This window comes from Delphinapterus leucas, chromosome 14 (genome assembly GCF_059928025.1).
Source record: "Delphinapterus leucas isolate spDelLeu-1000000601 "Yukka" chromosome 14, BTC_Dleu_Yukka2, whole genome shotgun sequence".
In the NCBI taxonomy this organism is placed as follows: Eukaryota; Metazoa; Chordata; class Mammalia; order Artiodactyla; family Monodontidae; genus Delphinapterus; species Delphinapterus leucas.
In genome coordinates, this window is record NC_143142.1 from 22,654,623 (window position 1) to 22,677,538 (window position 22,916).

General features: G+C 52.2%; 1 protein-coding gene across 5 annotated transcripts in view; it reads right to left on the reverse strand.

Moving 5' to 3' along the window:
* ASCC2 (activating signal cointegrator 1 complex subunit 2) overlaps window positions 1-22,916 on the reverse strand; it is a 41,578-nt gene that overhangs the window by 3,615 nt on the left and 15,047 nt on the right. For 2 of the 5 annotated variants that reach the window (XM_022550727.2, XM_022550729.2), the window contains 14 exons: window positions 21,571-21,638; window positions 20,550-20,660; window positions 19,129-19,241; window positions 15,221-15,295; window positions 14,668-14,775; window positions 14,349-14,417; window positions 14,050-14,124; window positions 12,610-12,790; window positions 11,108-11,322; window positions 9,978-10,097; window positions 2,880-2,973; window positions 2,664-2,794; window positions 1,997-2,096; window positions 690-769 (listed from right to left, as the gene is read on the reverse strand). In XM_022550727.2, the coding sequence (XP_022406435.1) occupies window positions 690-769; window positions 1,997-2,096; window positions 2,664-2,794; window positions 2,880-2,973; window positions 9,978-10,097; window positions 11,108-11,322; window positions 12,610-12,790; window positions 14,050-14,124; window positions 14,349-14,417; window positions 14,668-14,775; window positions 15,221-15,295; window positions 19,129-19,241; window positions 20,550-20,660; window positions 21,571-21,638 (1,540 nt within the window). Of the gene's footprint in view, window positions 1-689; window positions 770-1,996; window positions 2,097-2,663; window positions 2,795-2,879; window positions 2,974-8,372; window positions 8,434-9,977; window positions 10,098-11,107; window positions 11,323-12,609; window positions 12,791-14,049; window positions 14,125-14,348; window positions 14,418-14,667; window positions 14,776-15,220; window positions 15,296-19,128; window positions 19,242-20,549; window positions 20,661-21,570; window positions 21,639-22,916 lie in introns of those variants that run through there. The other 3 variants (XM_089894666.1, XM_089894665.1, XR_016387543.1) reach the window with 2 other exon arrangements.

Consider the following 22,916-nt stretch of genomic DNA (forward strand, 5'->3'; position numbering starts at 1 on the left):
AGGGCCAGGATGGGGAACTGGGCTTGAAACCCCTGGCTTGGCTTTAAGTGGAGGAGGGACCTGGGGCAGGTCCTTGGCCCCTCTGGACCGCACCCCACCCCCAGGAAGACAACGGGGTGACTTAGAGGAGTCTCTAGTTACCTGTTCCCAGCTCCCCTCCGAAGGCCCCCCTCCCTGACCACCCTGAGCTTTCTTGCCTTTTTCCCCTCACATGAAAAACTCCTTTGCACACTTTCCACCTTAAAGGGCCCAGCTCACATGCCCCGTCCCTAACATGCCTCTCTCGGCCATAAAGGATATGTGCCTGTCTGTCTATCTGGGCTCTCCCAGATTTTACACTCTGCCTGACACCAGCGAGCCGTGGACACATCATGCTCCCACACTGGGTGATAAACCCCTTGTAATGTCTATCAAGTAATGGTTACAAGTGTGGACCCCAGAGATAGGCCACCTGGACTCAATCTCTGCTCCACCACCTACTAGCTGTGTGACCTTTGGCGGGTTACTTAACATGTCTGGGCCTCAGTTTCCTCATCTGTAAAACGGGGATAATGGTAATAGTAGCTACTTCATAGGTCTGTTGCCAGAACTAAATTACCACATGTAAAGCACTTGGGGTTTGTGTGTGGGCTTCCTGTGTGGTTGGCTGGGCTTCCCCCTCCCACCAACACAGCCTCTTAAATGCTCACCCCTTCCTGGCCAGGAAGGCCATGCGCCTGGCTTCTGCTTTTTCCCGTAGCACTGCAGGGTCCTGCACAAAATGGTCAGGCTGTGGAGGGGAGGGGAGAAAAGAATCATGAGCTGCTCTATTTCCCTAAGCTGAGGTGAGGCTGCACCTGGCCCAATCCTGGTGACACCCCCATGCCAAGAGTGGGGCTAAGCCACAGTGCGGCTGGGCAATGCCCCAGAATGCAGCTGGCTTGCTATGGTCCAAGGTTTCCACCAGAAGCCCCTCCTCTGACCCTCCCACCAATTTCCGGAAGAGAGGCAGCTAAAGATGGCTCCATCATAGCAGAAGCATGATGATGACAGGTGGGAGCAGTGGGGGAAGGCCAGGATGGCCACCATGAGAGACCACACGGGGCCTGGAAACCCAAGAGAGCGCCCTGGAAGCTGACTCCTCTCCCCGCTGGCGGCACAAGCAATGGGCTGTGGGAGCGCCCGCCCTGTGCCAAGGTGGGGAGAGACTGGACTAGCGGGAGAAAGCGGGACCCAAGGACCACAGACAGGCTTTGGGGGCCCGGGCTGTTTCACAAAAACAACAACAAAACAAGGGGAATTACTAACTTTTGAAAACTTCAGGATTTGACATAAAAATTCAGGCTGATCCCTTCCCTGGAAGAAGGGAAAGCCCTGGAGGGTCCGGGCCTCCACAGTGCTGAGGAGCCCCTGGGCAGGGCATGTGTGTCCCCCCCTCAGTTTCCATCAGGGCCCGCTACTCATTTACGTTGGTGGCCTGGCCCCAGACACGTCTGAATTTGTCACCCTGGTGGGAGGACATGGCGGGGGATCCAAGGGTCCCAGGCTGCTGCCCCATTCAACCTGAGCAGCGCTGCTCTTATCTATTTTATATGAGGCTCTAGTTAAGATTTCACTTGAAGAAAAAGTTTAGCGGCTAAAAAACTGAATTTTCAAACCCATCATCCCAGATGACCTCCAAAGGGCCCTTGGGCTCTAACGCCTCTCTGATTTCAAGAATTACCAACCTGGGCACAGAGGCCAACAGCTGTCCCTCTCCTGGGCCCCAGGCCTAATGAACCCAGCAGCTCGAAGGCCCGGCCTCTAATCCATCCCCTGGGCCCTCACTGGGCAGCAGAGGCGGGTTCTAAGCTAGCAGTTCTCCAAGCAGACATCCCGGGCTCAGAGGGACCCCCACCCTCCCGGGCAGTAATGCTGGAGCCGCCTCAAGGCCAGGTTCAGAGAAGCGGGGCACAGATCCCGATTCACCTCTCAGAAGTGTACCCTCCCCTTCACCTGCCACCCGCCAAGGAGGTACCTTGGGGGCCTCGTCCTCAGCCTCCTCCTCCTCCTCCTCCTCGTCCTCCTGCCCTTCTCTGGGCACTTTGGTTCTCAGCACCTGAGGGATGGTGAAGGGCCTGAGGGTTTAGAGAGAAAGCAAGATCAAAGACTAGACTAAACCTGGAGAGTGAGCCTCAGGGAGGAGGGAACCCCACTGGGTGAGAGGGGCTGCCAGGACGGGGAAGGGCTCAGGAGGCTGGGAAAAACCAAAGTGCTTTTGAAGCCAGCTTTGCTCCAGCCCCTGGATTCTGTGTGGGTACCAGGGTCTGATGTGGGGGCTTTGGGGAGCCTGAGCTGGGGCTGTGGGGGTCTCCAGTTCTCTCTAGTCAGGGCAGCTCTGCTTTCACCGGGGAATTGGGGAATCTCCATAAGATCCCATTGGGAAAAGTTTTCTGCAATTAGGAAGAAAAATGTAAAACTCCTGCATGAGACCCAATAAATGCTGCCTCACTCAGGGTAGGTTGGACCAACCGGCCAAGGGGGTGGCTGGGGTGGAGGGAGCACTGGACTAGAAGTCAGGAAGCCTGGGTTTGGGCCCTGGTTCTGCCACTGACTTGCTCACGTGACCTGGGCCCTGGCTCCCACATCTGTATAAACAAGAGGCTGCGGGAGGCCACTCTGCCCCTGGAATTTGACAGCCTCACCTGCGGGTGATGAGCTCATCATCAGAGTCTGCGTCGTTGGCGCCCACCTGGTTGCCATCATATGTGTCATCATACTCATCCTCGTAGTCGTCACTGCGGTAAGGCGAGTCCTCCCCCGGCTGCACTGGCACCTGAGACGGCAGAAGTGTGGGTCCGAGGGGCCCGGGGCTGGCCGGTCTCCCCCCGCAGCACGGCCGGTGGCCTGGGGATGCCTACCTCCTCTGCCACCACGCTGTACTGCTCGTAGCGCCGCCGCTGCGCTACCACCTCCCGCTTGTCGTTCAGCAGGCTCCGCGCGCTCTCCTCCTTCCTGGCACCGAGAGGGAACAGCAAGGAGACACAAAGGAAAACCATTAGGCTTTGAAGGCATGGGAAGGGGCTGCAGCTTCCATGGCTTACTTCTCCCCGCCTCAGGCCGCCACAAACCGAGATCAAGCACTGGTGGGGGCGTGGGGCTCACCGCTGCTGGTGCCCATGTGACTGGGTCCAGCCACTCTAAAGGGCACCCCAGGAGCAGCTGTTAAAGTGGAAAAAATGCCCCCCCTTCAGCTGGGAGACTCCCTTTCAAGGCGTCCACCCTGGAGCAACACTGGCCATGTGCGCACAGAGGTCTGATTGGGGATTTTCTTTTCAGCATCGTTTTTAACAGTGAAAAACAGAGAGCAACTCATGTCCATCACGGGTGAAACGGCCAAAGGACCTGTGCTCTCTCTGTGCCACAGAATGCTGGGCAGCAGCTCTCAAGAATGACGGTGATCTATTTGTGCTGATGGAGAAAGAAATCTAAGACATTCTCCAGGAAAAAAGCAAGCAGAGAAAAACGCACAGTATGATCCCATCTGTATAAAAAGCAGAAGGCAAACCAGAACAACTATCTCCTCCTGTGGGCACATACCTATCTATGCACGTAAATGCACAGAGAGAGGGCTAGTAAGCCCCCTGCCAAATGCCTGGTTACTCCAAGGAGGGGCCTGGGGTTATCCAAATCTTTTAAAACAAACACAAACTGAAGAAAGAGCAAGGCCACATGTTACTTTCTTAGTGAGCTCAGGGGAGCCCTAGGCGGCCTCAGGGTGTGAGGGGCGAGGAGGGGTCCCGGTCTCTCACTTTCACCCCCGCTTTAGCACAGGGTCTCATCCGTCCTGCAGTTCAATCTTCCATGTCAGATTGCATGGCAAGAAAAAGTCTGAAAGTTTAACTCCTGTCATATCACAGGGGAGGAAAGTCGGGTGCAGGGGAAGGAAGGGGAGAGACGTGTTTGGGAACACAGTGAGCTGTAGCACAGCCATAGTGGGGACTCAGGCCTCTTGACTCCGGGTTTTGCAAATCTGTAGAAAAACCTGGTTTGTCAGACACATAGGCCTGTGGAATGTAGTTTCTAGCCCTGCAGGGGAAATCAATATGAGATGCCAGGAAAGAAAATCCAGCTTAGCTGTGAAATCGGGCCTCTGGAATGTATCAAGGGTAAGGGGGAAAAAAAGAAGAGACACAAAGTCCGTAGCATTCATAAAAATCTTCTATTAACTGGCTTTTGGTGCAGGGAGGGGCAGGCGCCTGAGTCTGGCGGGCTGTGTCTGGTCTGGGAGCCTGGTGCAGGTCAGGACTGCAGCCCCCAGCATGGCGGGTTAGGATTTGCTTCCTTCAACAGTTTTTATAAAGGGCCTACTATATGCTGGGCAGGGTGCTAAAGCTGGGTTAGGGAGAGATTCAGAAAAGCGTAAGATCTGGGTTTGCCCTTAAGGAGCTCAGTCTAGTGGCAAAGAGCAGAAGTGTGCTAGATGAAGGCAAGCATGTCCTGGAAACACAAGGAAAGGAGAAATGAACTGGGGTGCAGGGGGCCTAGCGGGGGCGCTGGAGAAGGGGTAATGGAGGCTCTATGGTGCAGAGACGTTTGTCTGGACCAGGGAAAAATCTTGGTCCACAGGAATCTTTCAGCTCATGTCAGGAAAGGGGGTGTGTGACTGTGGCCTCGGCCCTTACCTGGCTCTCTTTGCCACATTGAGGGCTGGAGAGAAAAGAGGCAGAGAGGAAATGAAAGGGGCCAAGCATGTTCAGGTGGTTGGTGCCACTGGCAGAAGCACACCCATTCAATCAACACACGTTTCCTGAGGGCCTGCTAGGCGCCAGGCCCTGAGCGGGGCCAGGGGACCAAGGATGGATGAGAACTGTCACTGTTCTCTCTGCCACATCTCACAGCTCCTGGTCTACCTGGCCCCCAGTCCCGGCAGTAGGGAGGTTCTTTCACACGGTGCACCCTCTGGTTATGTTGCTCCCAGCAGGACCACAGAGAAGCCTGGCAAACTGCACCTGCCCCAGCTGGGTCCTAGGAGAGGACACAGGTAAGGACAGAGGAGCCTGGTGCCCTGGGTACCCCATCCAAGAAGGTGTGGCTTTGGCCCCATGATCTCATTTGGAGCCAGAGAAGGAAACGAAAATCAGGGGCAAAACCAGCCAGGAAAATATCCATCTGACCCCGAATAGCCAAAGTAAACTTGAGAAAGAAAAACAGGGAGAGCAGGAGGAATCAGGCTTCCTGACTTCAGACTATACTACAAAGCTACAGTAATCAAGACAGTATGGTACTGGCACCAAAACAGAAATATAGATCAATGGAACAGGACAGAAAGGCCAGAGATAAACCCATGCACATACGGTCACCTTATCTTTGATAAAGGAGGCAAGAATATACAATGGAGAAAAGACAGCCTCTTCAATAAGTGGTGCTGGGAAAACTGGACAGCTGCATGTAAAAGAATGAAATTAGAACACTTCCTAACACTATACACAAAAATAAACTCAAAATGGATTAAAGACCTAAATGTAAAGCCAGACACTATAAAACTCTTAGAGGAAAACACAGGAAGAACACTCTTTGACATAAATCACAGCAAGATTCTTTTTGACCCACCTCTTAGAGAAATGGAAATAAAAACAAAAATAAATAAATGGGACCTAATGAAATTTAAGAGCTTTTGCACAGCAAAGGAAACCATAAACAAGACGAAAAGACAACCCTCAGAATGGGAGAAAATATTTGCAAACGAAGCAATTGACATAGGATTAATCTCCAAAATACACAAGCAACTCATGCAGCCCAATATCAAAAAAACAAACAACCCAATCCAAAAATGGGCAGAAGATCTAAACAGACATTTCTCCAAAGAGTATACACAGATTGCCAACAAACACATGAAAGGATGCTCAACAACACTAATCATTAGAGAAATGCAAATCAAAAACACAATGAGGTGTCACCTCACACCAGTCAGAATGGCCATCATCAAAAAATCTACAAACAATAAATGCTGGAGAGGGTGTGGAGAAAAGGGAACCCTCTTGCACTGTTGGTGGGAATGTAAATTGATACAGCCACTATGGAGAAGAGTATGGAGGTTCCTTAAAAAACTAAAAATAGGGCTTCCCTGGTGGCGCAGTGGTTGAGAGTCCACCTGCCGATGCAGGGGACGCGGGTTTGTGCCCCAGTCCGGGAGGATCCCACATGCCGTGGAGCGGCTGGGCCAGTCAGCCATGGCCGCTGAACCTGCACATTCAGAGCCTGTGCTCCGTGACGGGAGAGGCCACAGCAGCGAGAGGCCCACATACCGCAAAAAAAGCCCCCCAAAAAACCTAAAAATAGAACTACCATACGACCCAGCAACCCCTTACTAGGCAAAGACCCTGAGAAAACCATAATTCAAAAAGAGTCATGTACCACAATATTCATTGCAGCTCTATTTACAATAGCCAGGACATGGAAGCAACCAAAGTGTCCATCGACAGATGAATGGGTAAAGAAGATGTGGCACATATATACAACGGAATATTACTCAGCCATAAAAAGAAATGAAAGTGAGTTATCTGTAGTGAGATGGATGGACCTGGAGTCTGTCACACAGAGTGAAGTAAGTCAGAAAGAGAAAAACAAATACCGTATGCTAACACATGTACATGGAATCTAAAAAAAAAAATGGTTCTCATGAACCTAGGGGGACAGGAATAAAGATGCAGATGTAGAGAATGGACTTGAGGACATGGGGAGGGGGAAGGGTAAGCTGGGACGAAGTGAGAGAGTAGCACTGACATCTATACACTACTGAATGTAACACAGATAGCTAGTGGGAAGCAGCTGTATCACATGGGGAGATCAGCTCAGTGCTTTGTGACCACCTAGAGGGGTGGGATAGGGAGGGTGGGAGGGAGATGCAAGAGCGTGGGGATATGGGGATATATGTATACATAGAGCTGATTCACTTTGTTATACAGCAGCAACTAACACAACATTGTAAAGCAATTATATTCCAATAAATATGTTAAAAAAAAAATGATCCATCTGAGAGCCAGAACATCAGTCAAGCAGCAGTAGCTTCGGAGGCCGTATTTGGAACAAGTTGCTTGCTTGGCCTCCTACAAGCCCAGGGAACATGTGGGCTCTCCTGAGATGTGCCACCTTTTCCATCCTTGTTTCCTCTAGCCTATCCTTCAAGGCCCAACTCAAACTGGCCCTTAGTGGGGTGACACCCACTTTTGAACCTCTAGAGGGCCTGCAGAGGCAATAAAGCCCCCCTTTTCCAGGTGAGGAATCAGGGGATCCAGAGAGGCAATGTAACCTTCCCAAGGTCACACATCTTCTACCAACAGAGCCAGGGCCATAACACAGGCCTCCTGACTCAAGTCTGCTTGGCTACTTCCTGTGTGGTGTGATCACAGGCTGGCCCCTTATCCTTGCCAAGACTTAGTTCTGCCTCCCAGGGATGATGTGAGCATGAAATCAGACAATGAGCAGAAGTGGACCTGGCACCTGCTGAGCTCAGCAAAGGGAATCCTATTTCTTTCACTACAGGCCTTGTCAGAGCCTTTAATGTACTAATGTGCCCTGTGACTCTCCAGGAGGCACACAGGGTGCACAGACATTTTTGGCAATAGAACTAATTTGAGAGAGAACACTTATTATCTTCCAGGTCACCACTGTCCAGTCCAAAGGAGTTAGGGGACCCCACCTTACACACACCGCCTCCTTCCTTAGCTACTATACACCTGTGGCACACGTGCTTGGCGTCTACCCAACAACCCCCCTTTACCTCACCCCCACTCCTATCAGACCCTCATTTTGCTCAGGTCCTCCCCCTTCCCCCTTTTCCGGGAGCCCTGGACCTTAGCCCTGTGACCTAGTTCCTCAGTGAGATGTGAGGGGAATCTGGGGAGTTCTGGGAAAGGTCTCCTGGCCTCTAAGAGAGATGCAGAAAGACCTCGTCCAGACTTCCTCTTGGCTGTGTCATTTCTGGACGTCACAGCTGAAACAGGTGCAGTTACCCAGTGGCCCTGAGGGAGCAAGATGCACCCTTGATGATGTGGCTGCACCACAGGTCAACCAAGCCTAGACTTCCCTACCCTGTAACTGCCTGTCACGCAAGGGGACAGATTTCCTTATTACTTGAGCCACTGAGTATATCGTATCCGGTTTAATGACACACACACATTTTAACTCAAGGGTGATCTGCCTTGTGCTACTTAATTTCTCACATGCTCCGTGAAGGCAGGGCCAAGGCCCTAAGCCCCACTGCCCTGCCCACATCAGGACAGGGGTCCCCACTGAGGTCCCTCCATGCCCCATCCTGGCACCTCTCCACTCTGTCACGGCCTGTTTAATGTCCTAAGTCTTTCCCACGGTCTCTGTGCCCTTTGAGGATGAGGCCTGGGCACCTTGCTCACCTTGTCTCCTGGTGTCTCTAGCACAGGATCTGGAGATAGTGAATCACTTAATAAATATTTTCTGTATGAATAAATAAATAATGAACACATGAACAGAGACTCTGCCCAGGCTACCCAGCACAACAAGCTCAGTAAACATTTGCTACCTGGTCTCTCTGCCAGGCAGCCGGGAGCTCCTTCGAGCAGGGGTACAGCCCTCCTCGTCTGCCCCTCTCCCCATGGCTGGGTCATTCTGGCCTGGAACAGTGGCCACTGATACAGGAGAACATCGGCAGCTTGGGATCTGGGGATGTTGCAACGTGTGTGACTAAGCAGTTTGCAAATGCTTCCTGTCCAGCCAGCCAGATGGCTTTATAGTTGCCCTGTGCCGGGTACCCAGGCCAGCAGTCAGCCATGCTTCTAGCGTTGGACAGCCCCGGGAATGGGGAACAGCTTGAGCTTCTGGCACTGAGGCTCCTATCCCAAGAATGGGGCAGGTCCTCTCTCCTCTCTGACCCTCACCACCTCCATCTATGTGTTGGGGGAGAGGGCGGGCTGGACTCATCCAGCAGTTCCTAGATTTCTGGATTCCGTGAAGCAGCCCCATGCAGGAGAACGCTGGGGGTCTAGTGCAGGGCTGACGGTGTCTGATCCCGCCATTCTCCATCATGCCCTGTGGCTGCTGACTCTCAGCCCCTCCAAGGGGTCTCCATTCCAAAGCCAGGTGATCTTTCCAAAACATATAATGTACCGGCTCAGGCGACCCTCACCATGCTCCCACGTCCTCAGGGCCACCACCCCTGCTGTTCACTCTGCTTGGAAAGCTTCTCCTGCCCCCTTTGCACAACTGACCCTTCCTCGTCCTTCCACAGTCATTCCCACATCATTTTCTCCAAGGAGCCTTTCTGCCTGGACTGAAGCCCCGACTAGAGGCTTGGAAGTCTGCGCACCTCCACCTTGGAGAATCTTTTTCACCTGCAATTTCATGTTGCTTGTTTGCCAAGCTGATTAGTGCAAACTCCACGTGGGCAGGGGCCCTGCCTGTTTCACTCCCCACCACATCCCCAGCACCTAATAAATCCAGAGCCTAGAAGCACCAGGCAAATATTTGTTGAATAAATGAATAAATCATGAATGGACTTTTCAATGCCAAAAAAGTAAGAAGGACATAGACCAAACATAAGTGGAAAGGCCTTAAAATGGAATACATTCACTTCTGAAAAGCTCACTCAGGACAGGTCCTTCATTTGCTCATTTTGTCATCAGATGGAAAAATTCAGGTCAAGGAGCAGCTGCTGGGAAGCACTGCCCAGCTCTCCCACCCAGGGATTCAGTGGTGGACACCTCCAAAGATGAAAGAAGGGAAGAGGAGCTGGTTTTGGTCCCACTGGCCTTTTGCTGTCAACAAGGAGGACTCACTAACTCTGTGTGCAGAGTTGGAGCCTAAAGCGGGATCATTAGAGACCCTGAGCTCGGCTGCTGGGAGCACATGGGTGCCAGGTATGGGGGAGCCCCGAGCTGAAGCTCCATGACCAATTCCATCAAGATGGGGGCCCTGAGTTTCTCGCTTTCTCTCTGCACTTGCAGAGTTGGGGTCCCTGGAACCCCACGGTCCACCAAACTCACCTCCTGCCCTTGTGTACCCGGCTCAGGTCCACTGAGTCCCTGCTGAACACGTCAAACTCATCATTCTGGAAGATGTTGTGACGAGATGCCAGCAGGGGAGTCAGGTCTGGCTTCACCTGTCTGGGGGGCAGCACAGAAATCCATTTCAGGGGTCCTTGCTAGTGGATGCCTACCTGCACCCACTCCCCCCATCATGTCCTATCCGTCAGAGACTCCACCCCCCTTCAACAGCCACATCTGGGACACAGCCTAAAAACCTGCCCAATCCTGTCCAATCCTGCCCCTGCCTGGGTAGGCGGCCACCCCTCATATAAAGTGTCCCTTGGTCCTGCACGCCATTCACACAGGTTTTGCTCACGACAGCCCTATGAGATAGTCAGAGGTCACTCAAGCTCTTTTTGCCTCAAGTGCCCTCACCTGTAAAATGGACACATGGAGGCTGAGGAGCTTGTCCAAAGGCAGAGCTAACTTCATTCATTCATTCAATGAACAACATTTATTCATGGAAGAAACACCCATTCCTGCACTCATTCCTTCTGCCTCCCGGGGCCTTCAGGGAAGCAGTGGGCCCAACTCAGGAAAGGTGGGTATGGGGGAATTCCCTGGCAGTCCAGTGGTTAGGACTCTGCGCTCTCACTGCCGAGGGCCCAGGTTCGATCCCTGGTTGGGAACTAAAATCCCACAAGGCGTGCGGTGCAGCCAAAAAAAAAAAAAGAAGGGTGGTTGTGAAGGAAGTGAGAAGCTTTGGCTGTCCTCCCTCAGGAATCTACTGGGAAGGTGGCAATGACAGGGCAGGCCAGCAATATCAGAGCTCTGAAGGCTCTCGACCCCTTGGTCACATCCCTGTGGCTCTAATGGGTCTTCCTACGAGGTGGAGCAGGGCAGTCCAGCGGTGCCCACTCTGCCCTGCAGGGGGCATGTGAGGACCTCCTGGGCCTGAGGTTTCTGTTTCCTCAAAGAGGACATTAGCTTCCACGGTTGGGAAACTCTGCTGTGGGGAAGAGCAAGCGAGCTGAGTCCCGGGACACGTGGGAAGGAGGCGTGGGAGGCAGAGGAACTAAGAAGGGCCCCTGACAAGGGTCCCGGGACAGGCTGGACGCCGTGAGCTTCCTCCCACCCGTCTCTCCCACCTGTCTAGGCCGCGGTCCAGCTGGCTGAGGGCAGGGGCCAGCCGCCCCTCCAGGATGTTGTTGATCACCTGCTCCGGGTCATAGCTGTAGTGCTCCAGGCAGGCCAGGATGAAGCCCTCGCCAAGGTCTGGCAGCAGGTCCTTCACTTGAGAGATGAGTGAGTCCAGTTCCACGCCACACACCGCGGGGCCTGGAGCAGCCGCTGCCCCCAAGCACTGTGGGAAGAGCCAGAGTGAAGTAGGGGAAGGCTAGGTTGGGCTAGTGACAGGGCAACCGGCCCCCAACAGTGCTGGTCTCGAGTCAGGGGACCTGGTTTGAGTCCCAGCCCTGCCCCTCCTGGCCGAGGGACCTGAGCCAAGTCACTTAAGTGAAAGGGGGCTCTACGATTTACCAGCTGAGCTACTTCTGGCTGTGTGACTTGGGGCAGTGTGCTTTTGCACAAAAAACGCAGAGCACTGTGCCTGGCATGGACTAGGTTCTCCATAAACGGCCATGGCTTCTATGAATCAAGTCCTTTTCCTGCTCTGACAGGTTGATGACTGATGTCAGAGCGGAACAGCAACCACCAGACCTGACTATGTGGAGATGCTCTCCTTTGATTATCTCCACCTCGATGAGGGGGATTCAGTGCATAGACAGCTCAAAGTGGCTTAATTTTTTAGGCTTTTAAGGAAATTTACAAATCAAAAAAACAACAGTAAAACTCCTCCATGTCTGAAATAAGCCAAACGGGGAAAAGGGGGTGTGTGGGGGGAGGCACAAGGGGCTGTCATTCTCCAAGGTCCTGGGACAGCAGTCACGGGGCCTGGGGTCTAACAGGAAGAGCAGCAGCGTCTGTCAATGGAGCATTGAGGGCCAGCCAGGCTCAGAGCACTCACTCCACACAGCAGCTCTGAGCATCATCCCACAGCCACATGGAGGTGGGTAGGGACAGTGGCAGTCCCCACCTTACAGGTGAGAAACCAAGGCTGATGTGAGGGACGTGCCTAAGGCCATTCAGCTGGCGGGTGACAGAACCAGGATACTTCCTTGAGCTGCCTGACCCCAGAGACTGTGTGGTCTTAATCCCCACATCATGGTGCCTGACATTCAGGGAAGAGTCCTGGGCTCAGTGGCCAATCAGTATGGCCACAGACTTGGCGATGGTGAGTTCTGTAAAAGCCTGGAGTGAAAGCACTAGATCAGAGGTTCCCACTCTGTTTAGAGGAGAGTGCCAACAAGGATTTCACATGGAAAAAGCTCCATTGCTTCATCTTATGGAGGGGAAACTGAGGCTTTGACAGCTAAGCGACTTGCCTTCCTCACACCCTGCCTAGCACGCCCGCAGCTCAGAACCCTCTAAAGGCAACGCAGAGCTGACCAGCAGCTCAAGACTGTCAACTCCAAAAGAAACCCTTTTCCCTGAGAGCAGGAACAAAGAAGGGAGGTTTCCCGCTGCCCAAACCTCTCGATGGGGCCAGGAGGGGCTGGGGAGCAGGGGAAGCACCGCTCTTGTCACACACCTCCTCTTCCTCCGAGTTCTGGGGAAGCGATGACGGTCTGCTGACCGCCTCCGCCGCCACCACGACCCCGTTAGGATTCTCAGCCACCGGTGGGTCTTTGGCATTGGTGGCTTTCCTTCGGTCCACCCCTTCCCATGCACTCTCAACTGCCTGGAGGATGTAGGCGGTCCGAGTCTCGTCCCTGTGAGGACGTGTTAAGGAGTCTCTCGGGAGGGCAGCTCTGAGGCAGCATTGTTTCTCAATCTATCCCCAGCATCTGACTGTACGGCTTCGGCCAGGGGCTGTCTGGGCTGCATCCAGTGGGCATCACGGGCAGCTGGGCTACATGAGGAAACGGGCCAGGCAGACCACAGCCACACTAGCCTGAAAACCCAGTACCTGCCACTCAGCAGAAAGAAGCTCTGGGTAAAGACAAGGCCAGGGGCTGGCAGCAGAGCATCCTGGAACATGGCATTTGGACAATCCAGCAGCTCCTCCTCTGCACTGACCCCCAGGAGGAGGGCCCAGTGGGGACACTACCACTGGGCTTCCTGTCGAACCAGTTGCAGGCTTTCTGCAAAGGCTGGGGGCCTACAGGGTGTCCCTGAGACAGGACTGAGCAACCTACCCAGTCACCAAAATGGTCCTTGGGCCTGCTCGTTCCTGCCCCTCCTCCCTCTCCACTACCCTGGGTATTGCCAAGCCAGATGCTGGGGAGTTGCCCTAGATCCCCTCACTCTACTTCTAACCCAACCCCCCACCAGCCAAAGTATGAAACTGACAATGTCACCCTCTGCTTCACACTGACAATGTCACCCTCTGCTTCACACCCTTCCATGGCTCCCCAGCACTTGCAGGGCTGACCCCAAACTTCTCAGTGAGGGCCATCCCTGGGCCATGCAGGTCTGCTCGGCCCCAGCTCAGCTGCCATGGCCTAAACCCCCTCCCGCTAGACCCCTTCCCCTCAGCCCTCTGCAATCTGCACACAACATCTGTGGGCTCCTCAGACAGGCCTGCTCTGTCTGCTGTCCCCTGGGTTTGGCCACCTCCTCTTCCTTGCGCTGTTCTCAACTTGGATTTCACTTCCGTGTGACACCCCCACCCCAAGCTCCACTGGGTTGAAGGCCTCCTTGGTTTCCCCTGACTCTGAATTTCTCCCATATGACACTCTAACTGCCTATTTAATTATCCATCTCTCATCCTGCAGTGAGGTCCATAAGGGCAGGGCTGAGTCCATCTTGGTCACACAGGCCCAGAGGCTCAGCAAAGACTAGGGTAAGTAGGGCTGTATTTGCCCCAAGGATCAGAGCAGTCATCTCCTCCAGAGACTGGGGCCGGGGCCTCGGCGGGCATCTAGGGAAGGCTGGCCTAGACGTGTTCTGGGGCCAAATGTCCCTCCACTCCCTGTGGGTCTGACCCGGTCAGGTCAGGCCCATCCCAGGGGCTGCAGTGGAAGGATACAAGGCTGACGAGGCCTGCTGCAACAGGCTGATGTCATCGGCCACGGGGAAGAGCACATCATAGTCCCGGAGGAACCTGCCAGAGAGAGCGCAGCGGGGGTGGGGGGAGAGGGTGTCGGGGAAGACAGGGCTGGAGCCACAGGGGCTGGTTTGCTGAGGGCCACTCCCCGTGTCTGCTGCCCAACCACAAATGCCAGAAGCTTAGACCGTGGTGAGCACATGGCAGGGGCTCTTTTACGTAAGGTCTCCTGGGGCTGGTGGGAGTGCCACGGGCCTGTCCCAACTCAGCTACACGCTCACCTCTTCTCCTGCAGCAAGGAGCTGAAGATCTGAAGGAACTCTTCGATGAAGCCCTGAATGTTGTCACAGCTGGAACAGGACACAGGCAAGATGAGCTCATTCCATGCAGACAATCTGCAGCTCCCTTCCTCGCCCGCTCACCCCACCCTCTGCCAGGCCTCCAGCCAGTTGGAGGAAAGAGGCATTTTTCTCAGTTTCCCATCTTTGCTCAGCAACCCTGGAGCAGGGGAGGGACAAGATGAAGTGAGGGAAACGCCTTTGCTGGGCTTGGGGTGGGGGCTCTTCCACCTGGGTAGGGCAGTGGCTCCCGAGTGTTTACCTGCTTTCTAGGACTGGGAGAAGGCAGATCTGGTTCAGGAGGATGTGAAAAATCTCCAGTAGCTTCTTCCTGGAATGGGAGAGCCTCTGCCACAGGTCACCTAGCAGCCTTCGAAGGCCACAGAGAAAAAAGTAGATTTGAGAGGCAAAAAGGGCACCGAGGGAACTTCTTTCCAGCATTTGCAGGTGCCCCTTGCCCCCCAACCCCTGCCCCCGCCCCCAGGGGCTGGGAAAGCCTCACAGTTTGCTGTTGACAGCAGTTGGCAAAAGGCTACAGGCTCTGAGAGGCCGGCTGGTTCCAGGGCCACTTCTCAGCTCAAACAGGCGGTCAGGAACCAGCAGGTCAATAAGAGCTTGGAGCAACAGCTGAAGGGAAAAGGCTTCAATACAGAGGCCGGGAGGCCATTAGGTAGGGAGGCACCAGCCAAATCCGCACGGTCCGTGGTCCCACCCCCTTGACTTAGAGATGGGGATGCCAAGGCCCACGGAGGTCAGGGCCCGAGCTGGGGCTTCTCTCTCCCACAACAATACTCTTAGTTTTGTCCCCGCCTCACTTGCTATCTTCAAGCCTCCTCTTCTTAATTGCAGACTCCAGTTCGGGAATTGCTATTTCGTAAAAGGAAGCTAGCCTGTGGTGGCACATGTGGGTAAAAGGCTGGATTAGCTCACAAATATCACACTTCATTAGAAAAAGCAAAGCAAAATCAAGGGAGTGGGAAGGCCTATTTCTTGCTCCCAAGTTGTCACCACAGTTTTCTCCCGGGACCACCCTGGCTCTTCCTGAAGTTCACCCCAGATTGTCCCACAGTGGCTGGTCCTAGGAAGAGCCTTGTGGGAAATGCCCTGGAGCTACTTCCCCCATTCATACCGGAAACCAAGGCCCAGATAGGCTCATTCTAACAGAGCAATGAGAAGGCCACCCAGGACTCACTGGGGTTTGAGGAACAAATACAAGGTGACTTTTTTCTTGCTCAAAAACTGCCAGCAGCCCCTACCTCCTATGACATCAAAGTGTAACTCCTCTCTGGTACATCCGTACCTGGCACAGTATAGCCAACCCTGCTTCTCACCTCAGCAACCTCACAGCCACCCCTTCTCAACTCAGATTTAAACTCTCCATCCCCTAAATTAGGAGATTGGGATTAACATACACACACTACTATATATAAAATAGATAACTAATAAGAACCTACTGTATAGCACAGGGAGCTCTACTCAATGTTCTGTAACAGGGCTTCCCTGGTGGCGCAGTGGATAAGAATCCGCCTGCCAATGCAGGGGACAGGGGTTCGATCCCTGGTCTAGGAAGATCCCACATGCCGCAGAGCAACTAAGCCTGTGCATCACAACTACTGAGCCTGCGCTCTAGAGCCCGCGAGCCACAACTACTGAAGCCCGCACACCTAGAACCTGTGCTCCACAACAAGAGAAGCCACTGCAATGAGAAGCCCGCGCACCAATGAAGAGTAGCCCCCGCTCGCCACAACTAGAAAAAGCCCGCACGCATCAACGAAGACCCAATGCAGCCAAAAATAAATAAATAAATATTTTTAAAAAAAATTCTGTAGCAACCTATTGATATATGGGAAAAGAATCTGAAAAAGAATGGATATATATATATATATATATATATATATATATATATATAAAACTGATTCACTTTGCTGTACACCTGAAACTAACACAACATTGTAAATCAACTATACTCCAATAAAAATTTCAACAAAAGCGAAAACAGAAACTCTTCATCCCAGCCACACACTTCCTGATCACGCTCATCCCTGTGATTACTCCTCCCCGGAACTAGATGCACAGCACTCAGAAGATCGTGTTTTTACAACTTAAAATGCAGCTACCTCTCTTCTGGGGTGTAATTCTATCTCTGAACATCTTAAGCTTCCCAAAGCCAGAAATGCAGCTGACGTGCCTAGGACAGTGCTGAATCTGCAGCAGGCACCCTGTAAACATCTGTCTGTCAATCGGCTGGCTGCTGACAACTTTTTCCTAGTGCAGTGCTGTGCGTAGCAGAGGGTAAACCGGCCCAAAGAGGCAGGCCTTTCGAGGCCCACAGCATGGCACTCAGAAGACGACAGAGAGGGTAGTTTGGCTCAAGCAGAGTCAGGCGTTGCCAGGATACACTGCTGGTGGGAGAGTTAACTGAAACAACCCCTATAGAGGGTGATTTGGTGAGATCTGTGAAAATTTTAAATGCATATACCATCTGTTCCCACAATTCTACTTCTAGGAATTTATTTCTCAGATATACTTGTAAAGAGGTACATAATGACCTGTGTACAAAGTTATTCTTTACGGCAATTTTTTTGTAATAGCAAACAGTTGGAAAAAACCTAAATCTCTGGGGGCTGGTGTCCCACACAACGGAATTCTACCCAGCCATACCAAAGACTGAAGGTGTTTTATGCACAGATGTACATTAAACTTAAAAGTAAAATGCAAACAGTACATACAGACCTCATAATATGCCAGTATATTAAATATTAAAAAGAGGGCAGGAGATTTATAATGTGTATATTTGCTTATATGTGCATATTTATATGCATATCTCTGGAAAATTCCACAAAAAAAACTAACCCGATGCTTGTGTGTGAGGAACAGAACTGGGGAAGGAGGAAAGGGAGGCTTTTCAATGTGTATTTTATACTTTTTGAGTTTTGAACCATGTGAATGTATTATTCATTCACAGAATTAAAGGACAGAAAGAGAGGAGGGTGGAGAAGGTTGTTCTGAGAGAGATTAGCTAGAGGGCTGTTTGGGGAGGTAGTCCCTTGACCAGAGCCCTCTGGGACTGAGGGGCTGCTTTGCTCAGCGGGTGTTCCTGGCCTCCAGCACAGTTGGAACAGGCTGAGCCAGCCCCAGGCTGTTTGTGGGTCAGAGGCAGTGTCACTTGCCAAAGGCAGGGTCACTCGCAGTCAAGAGTGTTTTCTTTTCTTCCTCCTCATCTTGAGATGGGTGGAGCTGCTCCCCTGCCACCACGGGTACCTCGCAGGAAAGTCAGCTCTTCCAGAAATGACCCTCCCATCTCCAAAGACCTTTTCCAAAGCCATCTGCGCCATGTTTGGGAAGATGCTTTCACAAAATGGGAAAATGTTTATGGTGAGTGAAAATAAGTCTTAAGAACAGCATGATCTCTCATAGTGATTTTCATTTCCTACCTTTGGGGATTTCCCAAAGTTCCTACAAGCATTTGTCACATTTACCATGAGAAAAGATACCTTTTAAAAACTGTGACAACATTTTTAAGAGTCCCATCCTAACCCCTTCCTTCTGGGGAAAGTGTGGATCAGTGCTTTATTCTAACGTTCTCCGGGAGGCTGATCAATCTTCATGTCTGATTTTTGTGAGCTGAGGAGAACGAGGCGGGCTCAGGGCACCAGCTGCCATCTCTGGCACATGCCAGGGCTAGATAAATGTTTTGTTGAATGGGTGAGCAAATGACCGAATGGACAGAGGGCTGGGTGGACGGAGCTGGGCAGCTCCCAGAAGCTCCTGCAAACGGTGGGGAGAGATGCCTGGCAAGAACAGCCAGAGGCCACTGAGAAGAGGGCAGCCCACCCCCACCTTCTGCCATTGCCAGGTAGTGTGCCAGTTACCAGCCCACCCCCCGCGCACCCCCTTCTCACTGCACACGGAACAGATGCCCACAGTGCTAAGTGGGCAAAGAGGGTCTCCCTCCCTGCCCCGTATCCCCCTTGGTATCTTTCTTCATCACAGCAGGATCTTTCTATGAGTTCTTTGGATAAAAGCCTCCAGGGCCTCCCTCCTGCCTGCACAATAAAGGCCCCACTCCCTGCCAGCATACATCAAACCAAGTCTGACTTCCCTGGAGCCCTCTCTGGTTGTCGCCTGCTCTCCACGCCCACACCCGCCCCTCGTGTCACACTCCACTCCCCTGTTCTCCCCGGAACACACGCTGGGCCTCCGCAGGCTTCACTCCGCCAGCCTGAATGCGCTTCCAGCCATGGAAACCTTTCTCTGCCTGGAAGGTTGCTGTTCATTCTTAAGACCTCATTTAAGGGTCGCCCTAAAACCTTCTCTTATTTCACCAGATAGAACTTTGCTTCCTCGTCTGTGTTCATAATTCGGCCCCAACTGCTGGCGCCACACGGGCGCACATCTGCTCACATCCTCACGTGTGCTCTTCCCTGGGCTGGAGGCTGAAGTCCTCAGCCCGCTCCTTATCATCTGTCACTCCCTGTGCCTGCCTGTGACAGGGGCTCTGAAACAAAACGGGACTGAATTGAAACTGCCTGACTCTTGGGTTGGTGTTTTTCTTCCTCCCCTCCCCTGTTCTTAGCCCCAAATAGCAGTGCTTCTCAAATGCAGCCTCCACACAGGCAGGAGCTGGAAGAGGGCCTGGTGCATCCTAAGCACCCAATAAATACTTGCTGAACGAAGGTGTGAACTCCAACCTTGACTTCAACAGCCAGAACTACCTCTGTACCTGTAACAGAAGTCGTGTTTCTGGAAGGTTGGGCAAGCCAAAGGGAAGATATCCAGAAAGGCCCAGAGTGTGGTGCAGGTATCACAAAGGTAGAGAACGATGTCCTTTAATTCCTGTCGCCAAAGGAAAACACTGCATTATTCTCCTCCGCCCCCAGGGACAACTCTGTAGAGGGTCTGAGACAAGGCTGACAAAGCCGGGGGTCCCTAACAGGCAGGTGAACGCTGGAGGTCCCGGGCAAAGACTGGCTTGTCCATCTCTAGAAGGACGATCTGGGGAGCTCAACCCAAGCCTTGGGTCTTGCTACTGTAGTTCCAACAGATGCACAGCTGGGGATCTCTAGGGTGACTTCTAGCTCTGGGCTAATACGATTCTCTCTCTCTTTTTTAAAATTAAATATATATATATTTTTTGATGTGTACCATTTTAAAAGTCTTTATTGAATTTGTTACAATATTGCTTCTGCTTTGTTTTGGTTTTTTGGCCGCAAGGCATATGTGGGATCTTAGCTCCCCAACCAGGGATCTAACACGCACCCCCTGCACTGGAAGGCAAAGTCTTAACCACTGGACTGCCAGGAAGGTCCCCTGGGCTAATACGATTCTCTCTTGGAAGTTGAAGGAGAACCCATCCCTGAATCTGAAGACAGCGCCTGAGGTCCTGCACAGAAAGTACATCCCAGTGAGGACAAGAATAGCCCACCCTACTTTCCTTAGAGTTTGAAGCGCCTGTACAGAACAGGGAGTGCATCCTCATAGGCTTCTCTGATTCTCACGATGACGCTAACAAGCAGGCTGGGATCTCCATTTTACAGATGAGGAGACTTATCTGTAGAGACTTCTCTGCGGTTCAGAGGGGTAACATGCCCTGCTCCCACAGCACTCGGTGTGCCCTTTTCTGAAACACTTGTTTAAGGCCTGTTCTCCCACGAGATCGCAAGCTCCAGGAGGGCAGCTCACAGCTGCTTCATTCCTCCTCTAACTCTGGTGCTTAACACAGGGCCAGACGCATGTCCAGGCTCCTTAAACATTTACCTCCCATCTGGCATCCCCATTAGAGTCTGAGTTCCATGAAAGCAGGCGCCATGTCTGCTTCTGCTCACTGCTTCACCTTCACGGCCCAGCCTGGGGCCTGGCACGTGCTAGGGGCTCCTCCACGCAAATCGGCGTGGTGGATGAAAGGCTCAATGAATAATGCACCCAGGAACCTGTCCACCTGAACTATGTGAAGACTAAACCTCCATCCTGTTCCCTCCGCTACTCCATAAATTAAGCTCCCAGTGAAAAGGCCTGCTGAAACGCTCTAAACCTGTGTGATGGGAACAGCTGCTGGTGGGGTTGGGGTAAAGGGCTGTGAGCAGGGGAAGAAGCTGCTGGGCCTTCTACTGGCCAGAAAGAAGCTGGGCTGAAGGGCAACCTCACCAGGAGAGGCATGTCGCTGGGGGTCAGCCGGCCCCTCTCCTCAAGCTTCTGGGGTGTGGCGCAGGCCCCGTCCCCTTGCAAACCACAATGCTGGAGGATATTGCTGAAGACCTGTGAAACACAAGAGATGACTCTCCCACATCCCGTCGAGCCAGCAGCTAGACCCCCATCCTGCAGCTAGGGACTGGTGATCTGAAAACTGCTTTGGAATCTTTAGAATATATGCCAGCGTTCCTGGGACACCAGCTGAGACAGTGACCTTCTCAGAGAGCGGGGTCAGAGTGGAATCTGTGTCAAAGTGGAATAATGGGGGCATCCTTCTTGAAGGATTGTGGTGAGGATTAAAATGACAAAATATATGTAAATCCTGTGGATATTACCTGGATAGACTGGACAAGTGTATGGTGATGAATATTTAAGAGTTACAGTCAGTAACATAAGTTTTTGGATCCCCTGGAGATGGCAATTTATGGGAACTATATTGAAATAAAAGACAAATCAACAGTGAGGGGAAAACAGAGCCCATCATAAAATCATGTAAGTATTTAACTGATGGTGCTATATTTTAAGTATGCTAGCATGTAAAATTCTAAGAGTTACTGTGAACAGTGGTTATCTCTTGGTGGGATTATGGAGGAAGATTAATCTCCCTCTTTCTGTTTTTTTGTTCTTTTTTTAAAATTTTCCAAATTTTCTACAATGAACATTATTTCATCTGCTTTGAGAAACGTACAGGGGTATCCTTAGAGGTAGATGGCTGTTGACAAACAACACAAAATGCACCCCAAGTTCTTTCTGTATGAGTGCTGGACAGCCCTTAGATTTCAGTCCTGTTCAAGAGAGGAAAGGGTGAATTCAAAGGAGCGAGGTGAGGGGTGCAACACAGTGACAGTCTGGAGGTGAATCTGGGGTGGCGGGTGGGGGGGGATTTCTCCCAGACTCTTCCAGGAAAGTTGAGAAACATCAGCAGGTAGGAGAAAGGCTCTGCCTCCCCTGGGCAGGGCTGAGAGCCAGTCAGTACCTGAAGGATGGTGGGCATGGTTTCATCCAGGTCATTATAGTAACTTGGCTGTTGGAGAAAGATGTTTCCTGAAAAGAGAAGAGAAAGGTAGGAATTGGGAAAAGACAGTAGGGGTGGAGAGGACACAGTACAAATGGTTGCCAGCATGTTCTGTGACCTTTCTCCCCTTTCCTAAGCCTGCCTGCACTAAAGCAGTCCTGGCCCCGGGCCCCGCTGGCACAGAGCTTTGGCCCAGCCTAGAAACTTCCCCAGGGTGAGGGAGGGACCTTGCTCAGTACAAGTTAACCTTTTAAGCACCTCTGCCCAGCGAATTACGTAAAAGACCCTCCCTGGTCTAACCAGCTCACCCTACCATCCCCAGGGAATGATCACACTTGGGCACTGTGCTTTGTATGACAACACTAGCTTTGTAAATAGGAGCTAGTCATCCAGGAAAATTAGGAGACAGGATCACTCTGCTCAAGAAACCTGGGTGCTACAGTCCAGGAGTCTTGCCAGGCCACGCCTCTAGTAATGTGAGGAGATTCTAGGGAGAAATTTCTCTAGAAATTCTCTTACCCTCTGCTTTTGAATCTGCTAGCCATACTAATCCCTACTCCAAGGTGAGAGGCCTGCCAGGGACCTGGAGATAGATTTACCGCACATTTGCACTTATTCCTATAAAATGAAGCCCCTCTCCAAGTGTTCACTATCCTCCAAGTGCTGCTGCTGTGAGTGTGGAGGTTAGAGCATATGGTAACTGGAACAGAAACCAATTGTCCTGGCTGCCCAAATGGGTGGGGGAAGCGGGGAGGGAAGGAGGATCACAGCTAGCTGGGGGACATGATGCAAAATGCCACTGCCCTTCAGAAGAGGCCTGGGTTCCTCATCCCACTACAATCCCAGGACCTAAGGCTGGCTGACTGTCAGGGTGCTCTGACCTCTAGGTGTCCTCTGTCTTTGGGCAGGTCTGTCCTCGGTTGCCTTAATGATAACCCTGCAGCCCTCACTCTATCCTGGATGATTTGAAAATGAATGAGATCAAAGGCCAGATGGGGCTGGGTGAGTAAGCGAGAGTCAGTAGGTGGCTGGACTTTCTGTAAACACCTTCCTGGAGGCCGCTTCATTCCTTGATTCCAGAAAGCTGAGTTTTACCAGCAGGAGATTCCTCAGCACCTCCCATCTGACCCCTCAACCTGTGAAGGTACTCCCTGACCTTCTGTGCCCACCTGCTCCTGACAGGCGGGGAGTGACTGAGCTGTCTCCCCACCCACCTCTGCTCTTCCTCATAAAACCCTCCTAGCAATATCCTCAAGGGCAAGTTTGAACTCCTGACCACGGCACAAAGGGTCTGTAAGATCTGGCTT